This window comes from Neophocaena asiaeorientalis, unplaced genomic scaffold (assembly GCF_003031525.2).
Source record: "Neophocaena asiaeorientalis asiaeorientalis breed wild unplaced genomic scaffold, Neophocaena_asiaeorientalis_V1.1 scaffold65, whole genome shotgun sequence".
NCBI lineage: Eukaryota > Metazoa > Chordata > Mammalia > Artiodactyla > Phocoenidae > Neophocaena > Neophocaena asiaeorientalis.
The window spans coordinates 18,625,382-18,647,771 of record NW_020173215.1 but is presented as its reverse complement, the minus strand read 5'-3'; the positions used below and the strand labels follow the sequence as shown (position 1 = coordinate 18,647,771).

The window sequence follows — 22,390 nt, the reverse complement described above, 5'->3', positions numbered from 1 at the left end:
TCACAGGATCTGTAGTGATTGTGTGCCCTCCCTTTCCTTCCTGTTTGGGTTTTGTTTTTGTCTCTTTTTCTCCCTGATAGCCTGGCTCGAGGTTTATCATTTTCATTGATCTTTTCAATAAAAGGGAAAAGAACCACATTTTGGTTTAATTGATTTTCCATTTTATTAATTTCTGCTCTTAGGTTTATTCTTTCTTTCTTTCTACTTTATACTTAATTTATTATTCTTTTGTGTTTTTTTTTTGTTTGTGTGTTTGTTTTTTGTTTTTTTTTGCGGTACACGGGCCTCTCACTGCTGTGGCCTCTCCCGTTGTGTGGAGCACAGGCTCCGGACGCGCAGGCTCAGCGGCCATGGCTCACGGGCGCAGCCGCTCCGCGGCATGTGGGATCTTCCCGGACCGGGGCACAAACCCGTGTCCCCTGCATCGGCAGGCGGACTCTCAACCACTGCGCCACCAGGGAAGCCCTCTTGGTTTCTTAAGGTAGAAGTTTACATCATTGATTTGAGACCTTTCTTCTTTTCTGATATGTGTTTTATTCCCGACAATTCTATCTAAGCATTCCTTTAGCTGCATCCCACAAATTTTGATACGTTGTGTTTTTCATTCTGTTCAAAATGTTTTATACTTACTCTTAGCATGATTTATCCTTTGACCCATGGGTTATTTAGAAGTGTGTTTTTAAACTTCCTTATAATTTGGTGTGTTTTCTAGATATCTTTTTAAATTAAGGTATATGTATATATATGCATTTTTTAATTTGGCTGTGCCACACAGCTTGCGGGATCTTAGTTTCCTGACCAGGGATCAAACCTGGGCCCTGGCAGTGAAAGTGCTGAGTCCTAACCACTGGATCACTAGGGAGTTCCCAGAATTAAGGTATAATTGACATACAACATTCTATTAGTTGCAGGTGTACAACATAATGATTCAGTATTTGTATAGATTGCAAAATGATCACTGCAGTAAGTCTAGTTAACGACCATCATCATACATAGTTACAAAAACAGTTTTTGTGTGTGATGAGGACTTTTAAGATACAGTCTCTTAACACCTTTCAGATACGCAGTAGAGCGTTATTAACATAGTCACCATGCTGTACATTAGATCCTCTTGACTTAATTTATTTTATAAATGGAAGTTTGTACCTTGTGACCTTTTTGTTACTATTATCATTGTAATCAGAGAGCGTACTTAATATGATTGAATGTTTTTTAACGTGCTGACATTTGTTGTGTGTTCAGTCTTGGTTAGTGTTCCATGTGCGCTTGAAAGAATTTGCGTTCTGCTGTTGTTGGGAAGAGTGTACTGTGAGTGTTAGATCAGATTGGTTGGCGGTGGTGGTCACGTTGACACCCTTTCTGATGTTTCCGTCTAGTGCAGTAACTGAAGGGAGTGTTGGAATTTCCAGACGTAATTGTGGACTTGTACGCGTATCCTGTTAATCCTGCCTCGCCTGTTTTGAGCTCTGTTATTAGAGTGCTTACCGTTTAGCATGGTTACTGCTTCTTGTTGGCTCAGTCTCGTTGTCATTATTATGTTATCAGCGTCATATTCATCGTCCCCTTCACTGGTGCCAATATTCCTTGTTCTGAAGCCAACTTTTGCTGATGCTAATGCCACCCAGCTTTTTTTGGTTAGTGCTTGCATGGAATTTGTCTCCTAACCTTTATTTTCAACCTATTTGTGTCTTTGTAATCTCCTGTAGAAAACATAGTGGCTCTTGCTTTTTAATCCGGTCTGACCATCTCTGCTAACAATTGGAATATTTATTTCCTTTTAATGTAATTATTGATAGTTTGGATTTAAATATACCATCTTGCTTTTTTTTCCCCCCCTATCTTTCCCATCTGTTGTTTGCTGTTCTTCTTTTCCGTCTTTTCTTTTGGTCTAATTGAATATTTTTCTTTCTTTCTTTCTTTCTTTTTAAGATTTGTTATTTATTTATTTTTAGCTGCATCGGGTCTTAGTTGCAAGATCTTGGTTGAGGCACGTGGGCTTCTCTCTAGTTGTAGTGTGCAGGTTTTCTCTTCTCTAGTTGTGGCGTGCAGGCTCTAAGGCGTGTGGGCTCTGTAGTTGCGGCACATGGGTTCTCTAGTGGAGGTGCGTGGGCTCAGTAGTTATGGCACGTGGCCTTAGCTGCCCCGTGGCATGTGAGATCTTAGTTCCCTGACCAGGGGTCGAACCCGCGTCCCCTGCATCTTAAGGTGCATTCTTTACCACTGGACCACCAGGAAAGTCCCCGAATATTTTTATGACCCTGTTTTACCTCCTCTTGGCTTATTACCTATATCACCTTGTTTCATAATTTTTAATGGTTCTAGAGTTTACAGTATATATCTTCAACTTTTCAGCCTCTACTTTCAAAGAATATTATGTACTTAGTATGCAGTGTAAGAACCTTTCAATATTGTACTCAGAGCACCACCGTTTTTTGTGTTAGTGTAGTCATATATTTTTTGCATATCTCTTATAAACTTTACCATAGATTTTTATTATTTTTGCTTTAAATAGTTAACTTGCTTTTTTCATATCTCTGTATGGACTCTATACATATTTTAATGGCTGCAGAGTATTCCATCATTCTGATATCATAGTTTGCTTAGTCTCTCTCTTATTTTTGAGGTAGAGTTGATTTACAGTGTTGTGTTAGTTTCTCGTGTACGGCAAAGATGAGTCGGGTATACATACATATTCTTTTTTCATATTCTTTTCCATTATGGTTTATTGCAGGATATTGAATATAGTTCCCTGTGCTATGCAGTAGGACCTTGTTTTTTATCTATTTTATATATAGTAGTTTGTATCCACTAATCCCAAACTCCTAATTTATCCCTCTCCCCACCCACCCCATCCCCCCAGGTTAGTTATCTTTTTAAAAGAGTTTACAAATGAGAGGGGTCTTTGGCCCACATCTTCATCATGTGTAGCCCCACATCTCCGCTTGGGGCCGTTTAACTGGAACTGCCTTTAACATTTCTTGTCCTGCAGGGAAGCCTCTGTTTGTCTGACTGAGAGCTTTTATTTTGCCCTCATTTTTAACTGTTACTTTTGTTCAGAATTCTGGGCTGTAGGTCGGGTCTCTGCTGCCCAACCTGTTTCTCATGTGCAGTGGCGTTGTTGATCTTCTCTTTGCTCCTGTAGACCGAAGGGGTGATGTCCTCTGCCTGCTTCTCAGCTGTGTACTTCTCACTGGTGTTTAACAGTTTTGCTCTGTGTGCCTTGGTTGTTAGCTTTGGTTTACTGTGCTTGGGATTGCAGGAGCTTTTAAGATATGTCAGTTTACAGTTTCATCAAATTTGGGAAATCTTCAATCATTTAGCCCCTTTTTTCCTGGGACACAATTACCTGTGTGTTAGACATCTTGATTTTGTCTTACAAATGCTTTGTTTGTTTTTCTCAATCCTGTTTCTCGCTGTGCTTCATTTTGGATATTTATTTGTATTACTTGTCTTCAGGTTTATTGATATTCCGCTGGGTGTAATCTGCTCTTAAGTCTATCTCATGTATTCTTTTCTTTCAAGATATTTTTTATTTTTCATCTCCAGAAGTTCCATTTGCGTATTTTTGCATCTTTGGTCTCTCAGCTCACCATGTTTGTTTTCCTCTACTTTCATGAGCATATGGAGTTTATTCATAGTCTCCAGTTCCAGGTCCTTGTCTGTTGGTTGCATCGTCTCTGTTATTTGGGGTCTGTTTCTGTGGATTGGTTCCCCTCCTGGTTATGTGTTGTATTTTCCTGCCTCTTGGCTTTGTTATTGGATGCTGGACATTGTATATTTCACATTGTTGAAGTGTTGGATTTTGTTGTATTCTTTTAAACTGTGTTGGACTTGGGCATAACGCAGTAGCTGAAGTTAAATCTGTCTAAGATGCGCACCGTGAGGTGACACGTTTAAGGATTTACCATATGGTCGCCACGCGCCCTGTTTTGAAAGGTCTGAAGGAAAGGTCAGAACTGACCTCAGTCCTACTGACTCCCATGTCAGTAGGAAAGGTTACTTTTTCAGGTTCTTGGCCGCTGCTCCGAGTCTGCCCAGGGTACCAGGCAGCATCGTTGGTGCTCGTGTGCGGTGGCAGGCGGGTCAGAACGGGTCCTGCTCTCACGGAACTGATCTTCTTGTGGTGAAGACAGGTCTAAAACAGGGAAACCCCAGGAATTCAGGTAGCAGTTTGTGATGTCAGAGATTAGCCAGGGTGACCAAGGTCAGGAGGCGGCAGCGCACCACTGATGTGAACAGGGTCACTTGAATGTGGAGGGCGGTGAGCTAGTGACAGGAGACCCATGCCCAGACCCGAGAAGGGAGCTCTAAGGATACAGTTGTGGTGCATCCAGGGAGCAGCCACTCTGGGTCAGGGGAGGGCTCGAGGACACACTTGGAGCAGAGGGGCTGCTGGGAGGCTGAAGCAGCGGCTGGCGGGCTCGCCGGAGCAGGGGCTGCACCCGGTCCCTCGGCCTCCGAGTGGTAGGAGTGGGCCAGTGCAGCCGGGGACCAGGAGGGAGGCCTCTGCCGAAGAGGCCAGAGGCCGACCACAGCAGAGGAGCAGTGTTTGCAGGGCAGAAAGTGGTGGGCTTGGAGCCGAGACGCAAGAATTGAGAACTGGTTCAACCAGCCCCCCTGAGTAGGTATCTTTTTGCTGAGGCGTGATTGATGGAGAGAATCCTTCTTTTGTCGGAAGCCATTCAAAGGCTTAGTAGATTAGCCCTCTGGGTGAAGGGAGCAAGTGCAGTGAAATAAAAGCAGACGTTGGTCCTGGCCAACCTTGAAGACAGCGGGAAGACATGAGAGTCTGTTCAGATGGTGTGGGAGGGTCTTTGCAGGGATCTGTATGGTCTCATTCGTGCGTTAAACACCACCCTGGCTGCTGCTTGGAGAACGGACCCTCGGTGTGCAAGGCAGCTGTAGCACTGTGGTATCCAGGCCTGGGGTGGGTGACAGTGGCCTCGGCTGGGCTGGACACGTGGGTGGGGTGGAGTGTGGGTGCGTGGGGGGTGGAGGCAGGATGCGCGGCCTCGCTGCTCTCAGGGAGCAGCCTGCTTCCTCCACCACCGCCTCAGACCCGTCTCGTCTGACCGCCCGTTCCTGCCCCTCGCTGACTTGTCCGTCAGACCCGTGGCCTCTCCAGGCAGTTAGAATCCGCATTGTCTCATTGTCAGGAATGCATGTCCCATCTGCAGAAAACGCAAGTGTCTCATCTGGAGAAAACGCAAGTGTCTCATCTGGTTCAGAGCTTCTCCCCCAGCTTCCATGAGTGACGTCGGCGTCACCCAAGGGCATGTTGCGGGGCTGGAGGGCAGCGGTGCCTGTCCTGCGGCCTTCCCCTTGCCACCCCCGCCCCCCACTCTTCCGTTCTTTGCTGGTCTCCCTGTGGTCCCCTCTGGTGCCCAGGCCCTGCGGTCCTCACAGGTCATCCATGGCGGGTGGCTCTTGCCCATAGGAGGCCCTGTCGAGGTTTTCCTAGGCCTCAGTCGAGACCTTGCACTGGACTGCCTGCTGGGGACTGTGTGACACCCCCGTCCCCACTCTGCCTCTGCCCCCGGTGTAACTCCGGGGTCCGCTCACCCAGCAGGAACGTTTTCGGGCTGGGGGTGTTCTTTGATGATGGCGCAAGCCCTACCCTCGGCTTGGGAGTGGCTCCCCTGCTCCCGGCCCCTCCACTGGAGGACTTTCTTGCACTTCATCCAGCAGTGGATGGGGTGGGGCCGCAGGTGGGGGCGTTGGCACCTGGCTGAGGGCTGAGCCGGGCTTGTCTCAGAGCCTTTGCCCTTGACCTGACGGTGACGGGAGGAGGAGCAATGCTGTCCTCCCTTCAGGAGCCTCTCCTGTGACTTGGCCCTTCTCTTCAGGCCACTGGGGCGCTGGCCGGAGCTGGCTGCCCTGCTCACGAGCCCTGGGGGGACGTGCAAGCACCTTCCTGCACTGTGTGTGGGTCCTCAGCCCTAAACCTGGAGCCCACGTCCCCGAGGGACCCGGTGGCGGCTGTGCGGGTCGTGGGGCCATGTTCTTAGGCAGGGGGAGGTGAGGGGTTGTGATCTCCATGGCGGCCGCTGGGTGGCAAGGTCTGAGCCCACCTCCTCCTGGACGTTGTGGGGCAGAGGCTCAGGTTTCTGCTGAGCGGCGTCCCCCGGGATGGTGGTTGCAGGTACCAGTTAGGGCACTGGGAGTAGAATCGCTCTTTTTTAATGTATGAAGGAGATTCATGGACCGTCCTCGTGTGGTTATGATGTGACTATCAGAAGGTAGAAGAATAATCGGTTCCAGACAAAATTCTTGGGTGTCAGAGAGAAAGTTTCCTATGTAGTGTCAGTTGAAATATTTTCTTTTTGATGTGTAGGTTTTACGTTTTTTCTAAGAGGCATTGTCCTGAATACTTAGTAACGAATTTGGGCCGTGAGCATTACTCATAATGAGTCTGTTCTCTTTTCTCTAAAGCAGGGTCAAGACTTCCTTCTTCACTCCCCGCTCGGCAGCTCGCAGCCCGAGGCCGGTGGCGGGAGGCTCACCCTGGGCGCTCAGCCGTTGCCCACGGCCGCCCCCTCGGACACCGCGTGCGCCTGCGAGGCCTGCAGCGAGCGCAGGTACGGGTATGGGGGGGCCCTCCGCCTGCGGGGGGTGGGGTCCTCCTTCATCGCTGCCCTTGGCTACTGGTGGGAGGAGGCACATCCTCACAGAGGGCGGGAGCCTCCCCGAAATAGTTAGGGTCTCAGGTCAATGGATGCCTCCGACTTGGAGGCTGGGGAGGCCGTCACTGCCGCTGCCAGAGGCCTGGGAAGAGGAGCCGGACGCGCAGGTCCTGATTGGTCTCGGGTCCCGGCTCGGCCGAGGCGGACCAGGGCCCATGGGAGCCTTGACAGCCAAGGGCCCTGGGGGTTGTGCCGGGGCTGATGGCGCCGGTCCTGTGGGCGTTTGTCCTCAGGGAGATTTCGGCAGAGGCGGAGCGGGAACCTCAGCAGCTGCAGAACTACTGGTCGGAAGTGCGCTACACGGTCCGCTGCATCTACCGGCAGGCGGGCACCCCGCTGGCGGACGACCAGGACCAGTCTCTGGTGCCCGACAAGGAGGGGGTGAAGGAGCTCGTGGACAGGTGCGTGTTGCCCAGGCGCGGCCCTCCCCCACCAGCCGCCCACCCGGGCTTCCCCTCTGCTCGGGGGGACTCCCCTCTCGGGGTTGGGAGAGCTTGTCCCGCGAGCTCGGCCCCGGGCACGTGGCCGGCCTGCAGCAGACGGGCTGGGTGAACTCCAGATTCTCATTCTGATGGAGGGCTTATTACCTGTGTGATGAAAGCGAACGGACGTACTTGTCTCCTTCCTTAGTGTTGAGGCTGACAGTAAGACTCCTTCTGGGCACTTGCTGTGCCCGCGATGGCGCTGAGCACTTTCTCAGGCACTCCTGCTCTATTGCCCCGCGGAGGAGAGGCAGTTATGCCGCTTAGGAGATGAGGAAACCCAGGCCCCGTGAGGTCCGGTGGCGGATGGAGAGCCATTTGTCACAGGCCCGTTCACACAGGTGCTTCCCACTGGGCGGGGCTCACGGCAGGGCGCTCGCGCAGGCGGGGACCTTGTGCTCAGTGACAGCACAGAGTTTGAAGTGGGTGTAATTTTTGTTCTTCCTTAGAGTTTGTACCATTTGTTTCCTCTGTTTGGAGATGTTCCCAATAAAAGCAGTAAATTTGAGCGAGACGTTCCATGAACTGATTCTCATTTTGGTCCTTTTTTCATGTTTTGAATGCTGCCCCTTTGGGGTTCTGTAACCTCTTGTTCGCTGTACTGTAGAGTTCATCCTGGAGATGGGGGTGGTGACTGGCTATGGGCTGTATTAACTAGTTAGTGGTTCGGCCGGTGTGTCTAGGGTTTGACTATGTGAAATGGCTCTAGGTGGTGTGTGCCTTTTTTAGAAGTTAGGTTTCCTAGTGAATATTAGGAACGTACATATAACCTGCATGTCACACTTGGAGCTTCACAGCTTGTGAATGCTTCGGAAGAGGCCAGAGTAAAATCAGAGACAATTGGAAGGAAATGCTCAGTAAACGATTGTTCAGATGGGACGTTACGGCAGAGAGGTTTGGGAAACAGCAGTATTCTAGTAACGAAACACACCGTTAAGAATGGAAACATTCCACGCCGCCATTTGAGGTCCGGGTATATGTATGTCGCGTGTCTTCCACGTCCTACGCTTTTCCTGGTCTCCATGTCTAAGGACCCTTCTCTTGTTGTCTGAACGCCAGCACACACCAGGAAGGGCCGTCTGTAAAGCCCGTGTCTAGGACCTGACAGCTGGTGGCGATTCTCCTTTGCCCCTTTCCGTGGCCCTTGGCATCCTGCCGCTCTGCTTCCCCCTCCCACCGCCCCCCATTTTCGCACATCATCACTGCGTTCAGCCACACTGGCTCTCATGCCGTCCTCCACAGACCTGCTGGTTTCTTCTCTTCGCTCGGTCTGGAATGTTCTTCCTTGCTGAGGGTTTTTTTTCCCTCCCTTCCATCCTTCACTTTAGACTTCAGAGTCACCATCTCAAAGAGACCACCTGACCTAAACTCCAAGGGGCCTCCCGCATCATTCTTTATCAACCCTTCCCTTCTTTTTTATCGTGTTACTGCCACTACCTGGAATTACGCTCTGTATGTGTGTGTGCTCCGAGCATCCAGCGGCCTGAGAGTTTGTTTTCCTGGCGTCTTCCTGCTGTGGCTTTGACACAGCCGCCTGGGCCCAGTGTTTGTTGAACGCACGGCTGGGTGAGCTTCCACAGCATCTTCATCTTCCTGCCCCTTGGCCATAGTGCTTTTTACAAGTCTACTTGCAAAAGTACCATGTGGTCAAGTCATTAAATTTATGATACAGAAATGGACAAAGAAATAAAATGCGACCCATGTCTAATTCCAGCAGGCGAAGAGAACCAAGAAGGAGGCATCCAGTCTCCTTGTAAGTTCGATTGTCCCTGTGTCATTTTGAGTCTTCTGTGACTTTCCTTTAAGAGATGAAATACCTTCTGTTTCAGAGAACAGTTGCTGTACTAGTAATTAAAATTATGATTGTCATGCTAAGCTAAAAAATTAATAGATCTATGTGAAGCAGACTCACCACAGTGGGAGTCCCATCAGTTCTTACTGTTTCTCTGGCCACGTTTTTTGTAAGGCTACACAAGTTCCATTTTCACTCGGCTCTTGTCTTTTACAGCCTAGGTAGTGTGGTCACTTAAAAGTGGAATAGGTGACAACTTACAGTCTTCTCTTTTGACCCAGCGTGGTGCCCAGAGGTGAAAGGATCCACTACCCAAATCCAGGAGCTACAGCCTAATGTATTGTACAGCGTGGGTGCGGAAGTCACAGCGGCTCCTCCTGGTGACGGGCTCCAGGCGGGTGCTGTAGTTGTCGCTTCATCCGATGTAGGTTTCCATCTGGAGGCTCCTCAGAAGTGCATAGCTGACACGAGTGGTCACTTGAAACACAGTCATGCCAGTTACTATAGAACAAGTTTGTAAAAGCTGATGATCTCCAAGTTAGGGAAGAAATTCATGAAAATGATCATTGCTGTGTGGCCTGATTGGGACGTGTATTGATTTGTTGTCTCTGATCTTCAGCTTACACATTTTATCTTACCGCCTTTATTCTCTTTTGGTGGGATGGTTTAAAAGGAGATACACTGTCTGTAAAGTTTCTTCTGATTATGAAAATAGTAGAAGAAGCCCATTTGGATCAGATACTGAATTCCTAGGAAGAAGGAAGAGCAGCCCGCTCCCGTGCTGCAGCCCAGGTGTCACCTCTGGGGGCCGTGGCTTTTCAGCTGTCCGCATATAAGCGTTCAGAGATGAGTGCTGGGGTCTCCCGGGCTTGGCAGTTCTGTGGCCCCCGCGCGGCTCCGCTGTGCCCGCTCTGCTACCTGCTGGCTGCCTGAGTCCGGGGACTCGCCCAGCCACGTGGCTCCGCGTCTGACCCGGCGTCGCCTCGGGGGTGGACAGCGAGCTCTCAGTGGACGCCGGTCACTGCCGTTTGGCCAGTGACTCTGGGGGCTCCCTCTCTGTCAAGCAGGCTGACAGTGAGAAGATGGCGGTCGTCGTTAGGTGGGCACCCCCAGGCTCCCAGGGTCCCCCTGCGGGCGAGTGGTGACTCTCTCTCCTGTGCAGGCTCTGCGAGCGGGACCCCTACCAGCTGTACCAGCGGCTGGAGCAGCAGGCCAGAGAGTACGTGCTAGAGATGAAGGTCCGGCTCCTGCGGCAGCTGTCGGCCGCGTCCAGGGTGAAGTCGCCGTCCGCCCTGCAGGGCCCCCCGCAAGCGCACCAGTTCATCTCCCTGCTCCTCGAGGAGTACGGTGCCCTGTGCCAGGCGGCACGCACCATCAGCACCTTCCTCGGCACCCTGGTGAGTCGGCTACGTCCCCTGCCCGGGGCGGGGGGCGGGGACGGGGGTCTGGAGGCCCGTCACGCCCCTCCCCTCCTCCGAGATGTGCAGGCGGGGCTGGGGGCCTGATTCCTCTCCTCTTTCTCTCCCCTCTGGACTTGGCTGCTGGATGAAAGCCGAAATACTGCTCGGGGACCTTGGGTCCTGGGGGCACGGTGTGGGGACCGTGTGAGGTGAGGGCCGGAGTGGGTGACAGTAGGAAGGAGACAGAGGAGTAGCTGTGCTGTGAATTCTGCAGATGGGGGCTGTGTTCTCAGGTGGAGTGCAGAGCATGGGGGCGGCAGGGCACCTGCGTCCGGGCCCCCGGCTCGCCGTTACTGATCTACTCACCAGCCCAGCACTGGACTGAGGATAGGGTCATAGAACCACGTGAGACGCTGACCCCCTGTGGGCGGTCTCTGACTGCCTCAGAAGGGAAATGACCACAGCGGGGTGGAAGGAGGCCTCTGGTAGAAACTCAGTTCCTGGGCCTGGTCCTCGACAGCCTCAGGTGCACCTGCCGGCTGGACAGAGGGACGAGCCGTCTTTGCTTTCTCGACTTACTAATAGTCTGTGGAGTTTCTCATCATCACTCAAATTTTACTATTAAGTGAGAGTTCATTGGGCTGGTTTTGGGTGCTTTCTTAGTGGTAAAACTGCATTTTGAAACAAATGCAGTAACCAGTGGTTCCGAAGGTTTTAAGCATAAGGTCTTTATGTGACTCTAAAGTTGATAGACCTCGATAGAAAAATTAACCATTTTGCAGGTAGTTTCGGGGGGTTCACAGAGCTCCTCAAGCAGCATCACTTCAGTAGAGCATTGCCGTTCCCACAAGTGAGTCCCGAAAACCTCGAGGGAAGCACCCACCGTGAGAAAATGAGCGGGTGAATGCATGGGCGGGCGGTTGCCCTCTTCAGCACCGAGCCTGAGGGGCTGACTCCTGGGCGTCCCAAGCAGCACCCGCCCCTGGCTCCCTGAATGTCTCCCCGTCCTCCAGAAGTCCAGCTGCCCTGCCGCTTCCCCTGTGCCGGCACTGGCCCGAGCCTGGTGCACAGAGCGGTGTGGAGAGCTGCTGCTGCCCCCCAGCCGGCCAGGGCCAGCTCAGCCTCACCCTCCTCGGCCGGTTAGAGTGCACGCCATCTTACTCAGCTACCGGAAAATAATTTGAACCGTGTTCATTGAGCATAAGCTCTAAGCTCAGAATACAGCTGTTTGGTCAGTGATCTATTTCACTTGCTTTGCACGTGGAGATACTCACTTTGGTTTCCAGTGAGACACCACACCAGTAACCTGGACTCTTCCTTCCTCCAGGGGAGACAGCTGAACTCTGGATAACACAGGCTAAAACAAGGTAGAACCTTTTAAATCGCATTGCTGAGTTGGCATGAAAGGCAAGAAGCCTTGGAGGGAAAAACAAATCGAAAGCTGGTGGAATCCTGAGAAAGTCATGTGCTCAGAAGCCAGCATTCCCTCCAAAGATTTCTTCTCGTCCTGGGAGAAAGGAGGTACAGCCTAGGTCCAGCACGTAATGCTGGGACCACAGATGATCACAGCTTCTGTGAGGGGGCAGGAGAGACCCTGCCCACAGGAGGGACAGCAAGGGCCTGTGCCTAGGGTGACCTTGGCAGGGGTGGGGGGCTGTTGATGTGATGTGAAAACCCCCAAACCTAGAAGTCAGTGAGTCGGGCAACACGCAGATCCTCTCTGCAAGCTCACTTCATCCCATGTAACCACTGTACCGTTGTCACACCTGAGAAAACTGATGGTGATTTCTGTGCGCTCAGAAAAATCCCAGTTATCTCAAAAATCTCTTTTTGTGTTTGGGGTGTTCAAACCGGATTGAGAACAGTTCACAGATTTATAACAGCGTCTTTCCAGGTCTACCCCGTGATCTGAGCAGGATAGGAGTTGACAGAGCCGAGGTGAGCTTAACTTCCAAGTCCGTGTCTCAGAGTCTCAGCATTTTTGGACTTGGACGCCTTTCCGTTTAAAAACTGAGAGTCCCAAATAGCATTTGTTTGTGCAGATTTTATCTATCAATATTTACTGTGGTGAAATTAAAGCGGAGAAATTTAAAGATATTCATTAAATCACTTTTAAAATAACAGCTCGGATTGCCTAACATAGACAGCATATCTCTAAATAAAAAAACTGTTTTCCAAAACAAAATGTTTAGTAAGAAGAGGGGCACCGTTTACATGTTTGCACATCTCTTTAGTGTCTGGCTTAACGGAGGACATATGTGTTCTTACATCTGCTTCTGTGCTCCGTGTGTCTTCATAGGTTGTTTTGGTTGAAGTTTTTGAAGAAAATTGGGCCTCCCACAGATATGTATTTGGAAGAATAGTCTAATAGACTTTCCAGTTTGTTGTGGAAATTCTTCTTTGAGAGAATACACCGGAGTCCCAGTGCTTCTTAATGGTTAGCTGCAGTGTAGAACCTGAAACCGGGTCACTGAGCTGAGCCGGCTCTGTTCCGTCACAGTCCACTGGTGTAGCTCACGCTTCAGGTCGTTTTCTAGCATCAGACGTCGGTCATTTTGAAAACACTGGTTCACTGAGTGAGCTACACAGATCTTGCTGAAGATATTCAGTGTCATGTTAGGCAACACGATATTCAATATAAAAAATGGCCTTTGTCACCATCCCTGTGACCCTCCTCAGAAAGATCTTTAAATGTGGAGAAGCTTCAAGGCCACAGTGGCAGATGTAAGTTTTCCAAAGTTCTGATTTTTGCTTGAGAGCTCGGATTTTGGGATTGGCCACAAGTGGGGTCAGTTGTCCTTGAAGCAGCAAGCTCCCTCGCCGTGCACACCTTGCCAGCTCACGCTGTGCTCACTCCCTTAGCCTCTCTGGAGACAGCCCCTCTGGCCCTCCTGCCGCCGCAGGACCACGGACCGTGTCAGGGCCTAGAGAGGTGTCTTCAAACACATGCCTTTCCTGGGAAATGTGCTCGTGCCCCCGGGCATCAAACCGGCCACAGGTTTTCTAATGATTGTACACCCTGAAATAAAGCTGGGACCAAAGTTCGGCCTCCATTTACCTAGGAAATGCCTTCCCAGGCTCTAGGAATTGTGAAATCTGAACTTCCATTTACAAGGCCAGAAGAATCTTGAATCTCCAGCTGTTTCTCAAGCTCTGCTGTAGGACTTGACTGTACACACTTCCTCTTTCTTCTTCCAACCCCCAAGCACCTCCCTGCAGGTGAAGTGAGAAGTGAGAGTGGTTTGGGTGGAAGTGCCTAGGCTCAGGTCATCCGGGAGCTTTTTCTTTGGCCTCCGGCTGGGGCAGCACCAAGTCTCCGCCGACCCCCGGTCTCGTCTCTCGTAGCAGCTGTGGCAGCACCACCCCCAGCACCCCCCGTCCCCCCAGGCACTGTTTCTGGCCTGTGGCTGGGGCGCGGCAGCAGCAAGTTCAGGGTGGCCCACGGGAAGTACTCGCGCTACTAGCGTGTGGCGTTGTCCCACGTTGATCTGAGGTTGTGAAACGGGCCTGGGGTCTGCTGTTGCTCTTGCATGACTCACCTGGAAGTATAATTTCAGATTTCATAAAAACTGTCAGACATCTTCCTCATAAATCGGTCTTTATTACCTTCAGTTAATGTGAGCCCAAATCCAGAGCTGTGGTCCCACCCTTGCAAGTATCGTAACTCAGTGCCCAGGGTTGCTCACAGGCTGGCGGGCAGGGACTGTCGTCTCTGTCCCAGAGATTGACAGGGGAGACCAGGCAGGACCTCGGCTCTCCTGGACGCCTTCCCTGGACCCTCTGTCATCTGGCTGAGGGCCTAGTCTGGCTGCTGCCTTAGCTCCTTTGTCATGGAGACAAATCATAAATCAGACCGTCGCCAATCCTCTGTCCCCTGGGGACTCCCGGCAGTCAGGGACCTGCTGCGCTAGTCTCTGTGTCCTCGTGCTGGCACAGCGCCTGTGCAGAGTGGTCTCTGCTGAAGTGTGTGACACATGTCCTTTCCTCACTGCCTCAGTGGCTATGTCATTATTACAAGCACGTTCTTAAAATTATGTGCTTGTAATCAGGCCTCATTCCAGGCCTTGGGCCTAGTTTTTCGGTTCCCAGGCCCTGGTCTTCTGCCCCACCCAGCTTTCCTGTATCGTAATTGCTCCGAGAGGTGCTGCGTGTGAAACAAGAATGATAAAACTTAGACCTGGGAGGCACTGGTGTTTCGGTTAAACGTGCAGTGAGGACAGGCACTGGGAACGTTGCCAGAGTCGAGGGCTTGAGGCTCCCTGCAGGTGCCATAGATGCCCTCCTGCAGATGTCACAGATGCCCTGCCGAGTCTCTGTGCAGGTCTCGAGTACAGGCAGAGGGGCTGCGTGCAACTCGAGAGCAGGTGTGCGTGCATGGCAGGGCAGGAGCACACGTGCTCAGCAGCGTCCTGCAGGTGTGTGCTCACCCCAAGTTGCTCTTTCAGCCCCTCTGTCCACCGGTGATCAGGGCACAGAGCGATGGGCTCTCCACGTGTAGATCGTGTCCTGACGTCTCCAGGTGTCATAATTTCAGCTCAGTTGGGCTACACAGTAAATAGGAACAGACCAGTACATGGGGTGGCATGAGTCACCTGTTCAGAGGGGACTGGAGTGTGATGCCCAGTGAAGCCTCTCCAGACTGTCCGTCACTCAGGTGAGGAGTGTTTCCCCAGGTGCGAGGTGATGCACCACGAGTAGTGTACGTGTGACTGACAGACGGACGTGTGGGTTCACACACGCGTGGTTGCGGCCAGAGCTGTTGAATATGAACGCTGCACGTGGGGAGGTCGTGGCGCTGTCTGCCCCGGTCACCCTGTCCTCTCTGGAGGTCACTCGCTGTGATGGCCAGAATGCTTCCAAATGTTCAAAAGTTGTTGTCGAAAGTAACTGATGAGGTTGCCCACGTTCAGCAGGGAAAGAAAGAGCTGACCTTCCACGCATTGTCAGTAGCAGGGAAGTTACTGTGTCTGTCAGAACGGGAGACTTCTCCAGACAGGCTCAGAAGTGATGGTCCTTCGGCATGGAGGATTTGTATGCGTTTACTTAAGTCGTTTGAGAGGTAGGGCTTGCGGTACATTTGGGAGGCATGGTTATGAGAAATGGCTGCTGGACGTGTGCGCCGGTTTCTCTCTCTTCTGTCCCCTCATCTGTGTGCATCTTGCCACCCCTCTGTTTCGTGTTGAGTCATTTGGAAGGGAGGCTGGATGCACAGGGAGTAGCAACCCCTCATGAGCAGAGTGTTCTGGGCCTGGACAGAGGGATGTGGGTTTGGGGGCGGGGGGAGAAACCCTTCTGGGAACTTTTCAGTCTTTGATGGGATGTATCTTCTGTGTATCTATCTAACTAGGAAAATGAACACTTGCAAAAGTTCCAGGTGACGTGGGAGCTGCACAATAAGCACCTCTTTGAAGATCTGGTCTTTTCGGAGCCGCTTCTCCAGAGCAGCCTGCCGGCACTGGTGTCGCAGATCAGGTACTCGGTCTTCACCTGCATGTGTCCTGCTGGCGTGACGGCGTGCTCCCGTCCCTGGGGTGCAGCAGGTGCGCACCTGAATGCCACTGCAGGGGCAGTTCTTGCCAGAACATTACCGGGCTTAGGGGAAAATACAGTTTGGGTAGAAAGCTCAAAACCCAAAGAGTGATACGATTGAACTTTAAAATAATAAACCCAGTATCATTGCTACTAAGGTTTAGCGTCACAGATTTCTCCTGAATAAGGAAAAGCTGCGGTAAACATAGCAGTTCACTTGACAAGTCCCAGGCTTTGCCAGGTGGCTGTGGTGTGGTCTGTGCTGGGGCACTTGGGGGGCCGGGGGAGGGCTGGTGGTGCTAAGGGGCTCTGGGGCGCTAGGGGAGGTATTAGACACGCTGTCAGGTCTCTCAAGCATTCGCTCCACATCGCGGCTCATGGCTTGGGTTCTTCTTACTGCTGTAGAGCTTCCGTGGGGCTTCATCAGGTGTGCCAAGCCCGGAGTCCCAAGTATAGCCTCAGGTCGCTTGCCCTGGTGAGGGGGAAGGGGAAAGTGCAGCCGGGGGTGCTTGCTCCGAGGTGGCTTGACAAATTGGGCCCCTCCTTGGATCTGCTGTCCCTGTGCTAGAGAGCCAGGTGTGAGCTACCTCAGCCCTGCAGCGGGTCATTTTGTTCCTCATCTGCTTACCACCTGTGAACAGATTCCCAGGCTGTAGACGCATAATAGAACAGCGCGGACTGCCGTCATCTTGGTTTAAAGGTCCACACCAAAATACGGTTGGGCCAGATTCGCAGAGAAGGGGAGTCATTTGTGTGTCACTGTATTATCGTTGTAGTTAACTTACACAGTAGTCACCTTTTTCTTTTTTCCTCTTGAAATCCATGTTTCAGTCCAGTCTTTGTTTCCTGTATTCCTAACTCCTATTTGAGGGGTCCTAGCTATTCCCACTTCTCACCCTTACCTCCGGAGCAAGAATAACCTTAAAAGCAGCTGGGGAAGGGGGACTGGGGCCAAGGTGGTCAGGACAAAGAGTTACTGGTGTGGCCCGCACCCTGCTTCCAGCAGCTCCCGCACCACCGCCTGCGTCCCGCCCACTCCGACAGCGCCGTTACGTTCCATGGTGGGTGCACAGAGACATGCGTGTCCTGTACGAGTGTCCATGTCTCCGTGAGACGTGAGCGACCCTCATGGAGATTGTGCCCAGTTACGATGCTCAAATCCAGCAAGAGCACTTCTTATACAAAGACGTGCATCTTGTGTGTGCGTGGGGGGGTGGGGGTAGGGGTCCTTATAGCAGCATTCCAGGGTATTTAGCCTTGTTTTTTCTTTTTCTGGTGAGCCAGGGAGTTTGATGGGCCTCTCATCAAACCGTGGGTGGGTGGCAGAAACCTGAAACGTGTTGTAGAACCCCACTTTTTCCTGTGCCCTGGCTCTGGATTTCTCATCTTGCTCGTTGCAAATGGTGGTCAGTCTCCAAAGATCAGCAGTGGTTTAGAGTCTTCAGTGTTAATCCTGGGGCCAGGCTGCAGAGTTGCTCCCAGGAGCGGGTGAGGGACAGGGTGCATAGAGATGGGGATGGGAGCTGGGCGTTCCCCAGGCGTCTGGGGCGCCAGAAGGAGCCATTGCTTCGAGTTCCCCAGGGGACACCTTTGTTGGACCCAAGAACAATTCAGATTTGAGCTTCTAGTTTACAGATACCTAGTTAACAACTCCTAAAAATTTTGTGACAACTTATATACAAACACTACCCCCTAAAGTAATAACTGTGTCTGTGGCACACAAAACCCCTAGTTGTTGAGTATCTTAACACTGACACTTTGTCTCTGGGCCTGCATTTTGTTTAACTTAATTATAAAGTAAAATACAGATACAGAAAACTACACAAAATAAATGTAAGCTGAATGGATTGATAGCAGGTGAACATCCCTTAGCCCCAACCCAGCGTGCTCACCTAGAAGCAAGTCCGTCTGCATGCCCCACCGGGCCCAGGAGCCTCGCCCAGAGCTGTCACTCAGTTGTCTTGCACAGCGATCCCGTGATTCCCTTTCTTTATTCTCTCTCTTTTTGTTTTTTTTGGCCACACTGTCCGGCATGCGGGGTCTTAGCTTCCCGACCAGGGATCAAACGTGTGCTCCCTGCAGTGGAAGCGTGGCGTCTTAGACCACCGGACCGCCAGGGAGTCCCCCTTTCTTTATTCTCTTATTACTCATGTGCATTTCCATAGTCTTGCCTGCTTTTTTATTTGCTGTCGGGTTTTTTTCCTCTTTTTTTAAATACAGATGATCTACCCAAACGTTGACTTCTTTCAAGGAACTGACTTAATTTAGGAAAGTTACGTCTCCCTGTTTTTTAACAGCTTTATTGAGATAGAATTCACACACCGTATAGTTCACTAGTTTAAAGTGTGCAGTTCAACAGCATTAATTACATTTATAACGTTGGGCAACTGTCACCACTATTTCCAAAACTTGGATGTCACCCCAGATAGAGACTGTGTCACCGTTAAACACTGACCTCCACTCCTGGCCCCTTTTTCTCCGTGCCTTTTGAGATGCTTTAACATGCAGGCCCCCACCCCTATCCACTCTCCCTCACAACTTACCCATTAAGGAACCAGCTCCGTTTGTCGTGTAGCGATGCCAGGGTCTGGGTCCTCCAGCAGGCCACTGTCTGTGCTGCCTGAGAGTTCGTGTGAAACCAGAAGCTGTGTCAGACTCTGCTTCCATCCCTCTGGCAAGACCAGGAGCCCCGTTGTGTCTCCATATGTGTTGTGGTGGTTTTAGTAGCTGTTGCCCAATTTGGTCTTTAAGTATATTGATATATTCATTGTTAGGGGAATGTTTAATTAGGCTTGTAAGTAAACGTACCTGAACTGATTTTATCTCATTTGCCTTATCACTTACTGTTTCACATAGACAATATTCATAATAGATATTACCAGCTGTTAACTGTCATGTGTTTGCAGAGTGAATATGTAGGTAGTAACCTGTCTGCTGACCCATTGATGCTGTTGACCCTGAGGACACTTTCTGCAGTCTAGCAGCTCCCTGTTTCCTCTCTGGACTCCAGCCCTGTGCCTACAGCTTGTGCTCTGAGTGCCCCACCACAGAAGTCCCAGGACCCCCGGCTGCTTTGCCCTCCACTGGCTCTAAGTAGAGTCTGCGCGTAGGACAGGAGGGGAGCGGTTCTCACCTCGGGCAGGAGCGGGGGAGAGCATGAGTCCTCTCCGCCTCCACCCCCGTCTTCTGGGTGGCCTAACAGGCAAGGTGGGGTTTGCACGAAGAGTGGAAATCAGCTTGTGACAAGCAGGGTTGCAGAGGCAGGGGTTGAGGAGAAGACCGCTGCCTCGTGGGCTGCCGTGCTCTCAGGCCTGGGGGCACCCACGTGCTGGGTGGAGCCAGGGGGGCCTCGAGAGGCCCTGGGTTCTGGGTCTTGAGGACTTCTGTTTCCTGGGGAGAGCCTCGGTGTCTGAGCCAGCCCCATCACCGCGTGGGTTGCGTCGTGCCCTTTCCTGGCTCTGGGCTTTCCTGCACAGCTTTTCAGTGACCCTGTTTTCCGCGTGCTCCCTCCTTGAAGTGACGGAGCCGGTGTAGACGGCTTCGGCAAGAATGAGTCCATTCGCACGACGTGCATCTTTATGCCGTGGTCACCAGGGTGGAAAGGAAGGTGTCTGCACCCATGGAAAAGTTCTTGTTTTTAAATCGCTATTGTTTATTTTCATTATAAAATTATTAGATTGTCATTGCAATACAATTCTGAAAGCAAAGGAAACCCTGAAGAGGTAGGTAAGGTAGGTACCATAAACAACTGGGTGCTGCTTCCAGATTTTTTCCAGTGTCCACGCCTCCCACACATGTGCATCTTTACACGTGGTGACGTAGTCCTTTCCTCACTTAACATGGGTGCATCTCCATTTCAAAACATGTGTCTGTAAGTGCATGTGTGTCTGAGTCTTGAGTGTGAGCACGTAGGTGTAACTTAGTGTGTGATTAGAAGGCGTGCCTGGTGTGGTATCACTGATCCCAGCGGGTCACTTCCAGTTCTTTCGTGTAAACAGCAGTGATTATTAAGCCTGCACATCATCTTTGTGCTCCTCAGCGATTATAAATGTGGCCTTTGATTTTGAAATTCTTTGTTATGAGGTCTTTATCACCATTGCTTTGGTTCAAATGTTGACACGTTTAGGTATTAGGAAAAGGAACGGTGTCTGAAGATGACCTGCCTGTGAGCCTGCACCCCTCCCCCACTCTCCCGCTTCTCTCCCATGCCACCCTCCTCTTGAGAAGCCCAGGTGTTTACCTCTATTTGTGTCTTTTGTTTTCTGTTTATTTTCTCGTCTGCCATCTTACCATCTTTCTTAGCAAGATACACAGAGTAAATAAAACTATGATTATATTTTTTATTGAACTGAATTTCCTGTTTTACTTGATTTGAAAACCGGGTCCAAATTTTGTTTCTCATTAAATGTTTTGTTCTCTCTGTGTCAGTGAATCTCAGTAGGGAAAAACAGTTGACGACCCCACATCCAGTGAACTGTACCTCTGGACCTTGGTCTTTTGTAGAACAGCGTGACTCACCGCTCATTTTTTTCTTAGGAGCTGTTGCTCCCTGGAGCGTCTTCTCTAGGCCAGACTCTGTCGTGGGCGCCTGGGCTGTGTGCTTAACTCATCCCACGCAGCAGCCTCGTGGGGTGTGTGGTGGTGCCCCATTTGCCACCTCGGGAGGGGAGATGATGGCCAGGGTGCTGAAAGGCCTCTCTCCCCAGGCTGGGGACCACGACGCACGACACCTGCAACGAGGACACGTACAGCACCCTGCTGCAGCGGTACCAGCGCTCCGAGGAGGAGCTGCGCGGGGTGGCCGAGGAGTGGCTGGAGTGCCAGAAGAGGATCGACGCCTACGTGGACGAGCAGGTGGGTGCGCACCACTGGGACGGCCACAAGGAGCCCGCCGCGAGGGGCCGTGTGCCCAGGGGAGGGGTGCGAGCGGGGGCTCCCAGCTGCTGTTGCTCCGGAGGGGACGCCCAGCCATGCCCGCAGGGTCAGCTGCCGGTCAGGTCCCTGCCGGCCTGGGTACAGCCGCGGTCACGGGCACAGGCTGCTGCCCAGACTCGGTGCTGCCGGCGGGGGCCTCTGAGGCCTTTGGAAATGGCTGAACCTTGCCGTGTCAGGACTCGTTTACTGAACACTGGCCACACGTGAGCTTCAGAGCCCATTCTCCCTCCGTCCCTAAGCATGTCGAGCGGGAGCGCAGACACGAACACACACGGCTCTGCTGGGCAGGTGGTCTGCAGGGGTGGAGGAGGGTGGAAGGCAGGCGCTGCTGTGGGGATGGGGCCCGCGGGCAGGGCTTCCAGCCGGCATCCCGGCCGGCCAGCCCGCCTTTCTAAAACCCCCAGGAGGGTTGGGCAGGGGAAGCGTTCAGCATGGATCTTTTCCAGGGTACCGCAGGGTGTGAGGAGTAATAAGGAAACAGTGACAGCTCCGTGTTGTACTTTTGAGGCTGTAGGAAAACAGAACCTTGGTTCTGGCGTAAGGCGGGTGCTGGTGCAGTGTCTGCCTGGGATCCTGGGTGCCGCCTGGCCGCTGGCTGTGACGCTTCGTCTCGGCGTTGCCACCTGAGCATGGTGAGGGATTGGGAAGAAGGAAGGGACTGGCGTGTGCCCACGTCACTGTTCGTTCCAGCCTCGCTCCGTGTTTCGTGTGGCAGTTCTCCCTCTGCAGCCTCAGGGACCGTTACTCTAAGTAGTCTCTCATTCAGAAGCTAGGAGAGCGGTTCCGACCATATTCTCCCGCGTGATCCTGGCCTTCCCCTCTGTCAGGAGCGCCTTGGCAACGCGACAACTCGGCGCTGTTTGGGCAGGTGGCTCCGCGGGCGCCATGCGCTTGGCCTCTTCCACAGTTGCTGCATGTGTAGCACGTGGCCTCGGGAGCCACTCTGTGCCTGGCCCACGCTCCCCGCTGTCCTGGGGCCCCCGGGGCACTCGAATTCTCCAGCTGTGGCTCATTGCTGACCACTGACGCCTCAGCTTCGGCTGCTGTGGGGGCAGGGCTGGCCCTAGGTTGCTTGGCTGGCCTGAGGCTGGCAAATGTAGGCACGGGGTCAGGGAGCCGTGCATCCTCCACCCGTGCATCCTCCACCTGGACCTGCAGCCAGCTCGGCCCCTGAGGCCTGTGCAGCCAGGCGGCCGGCAGCTGAGTCACTCCGAGGCAGGGGAGCAGACAGCTCCCTCCCCCCTGCCGCCTGCGCATGCACCAGCCCGTTTGCTGTCCGGGTAGCAGAGGGCACAGGAGCCCGGAGGGGAGACTGCTGCATGGGGACAGGGGCTGTTGCCTGTTCCTCGGGGTGTTCTGGACTCAGGTCCTGCGGAGGACCCTGAGGGGCATTTGGCGCCAGGCCCTGCCCCAGATTGGTTGTGAGCCTCATTCAAGCCTTTCCCCTCCCTGGGCCTTACTTAGTCTCCCACTTGTGAAATGACAGATTAGATGACATTTTGGTTCTGTTTGAGCCTTTGTATTATATACTTCTGAATCAGTTTTGTGTGTGTGTGGTTACTAAAAAGC

The 22,390-nt window shown here is 52.1% G+C and overlaps 1 protein-coding gene across 1 annotated transcript in view; it reads left to right on the top strand.

The window, feature by feature from the left end:
* FAM193A (family with sequence similarity 193 member A) overlaps positions 1-22,390 on the top strand; it is a 100,688-nt gene that overhangs the window by 18,898 nt on the left and 59,400 nt on the right. Inside the window, exons 2-6 of the mRNA XM_024745135.1 lie at positions 6,433-6,578; positions 6,917-7,084; positions 10,120-10,354; positions 15,705-15,829; positions 20,593-20,740. Of these exons, the coding sequence (XP_024600903.1) occupies positions 6,433-6,578; positions 6,917-7,084; positions 10,120-10,354; positions 15,705-15,829; positions 20,593-20,740 (822 nt within the window). The remainder of the gene's footprint in view (positions 1-6,432; positions 6,579-6,916; positions 7,085-10,119; positions 10,355-15,704; positions 15,830-20,592; positions 20,741-22,390) is intronic.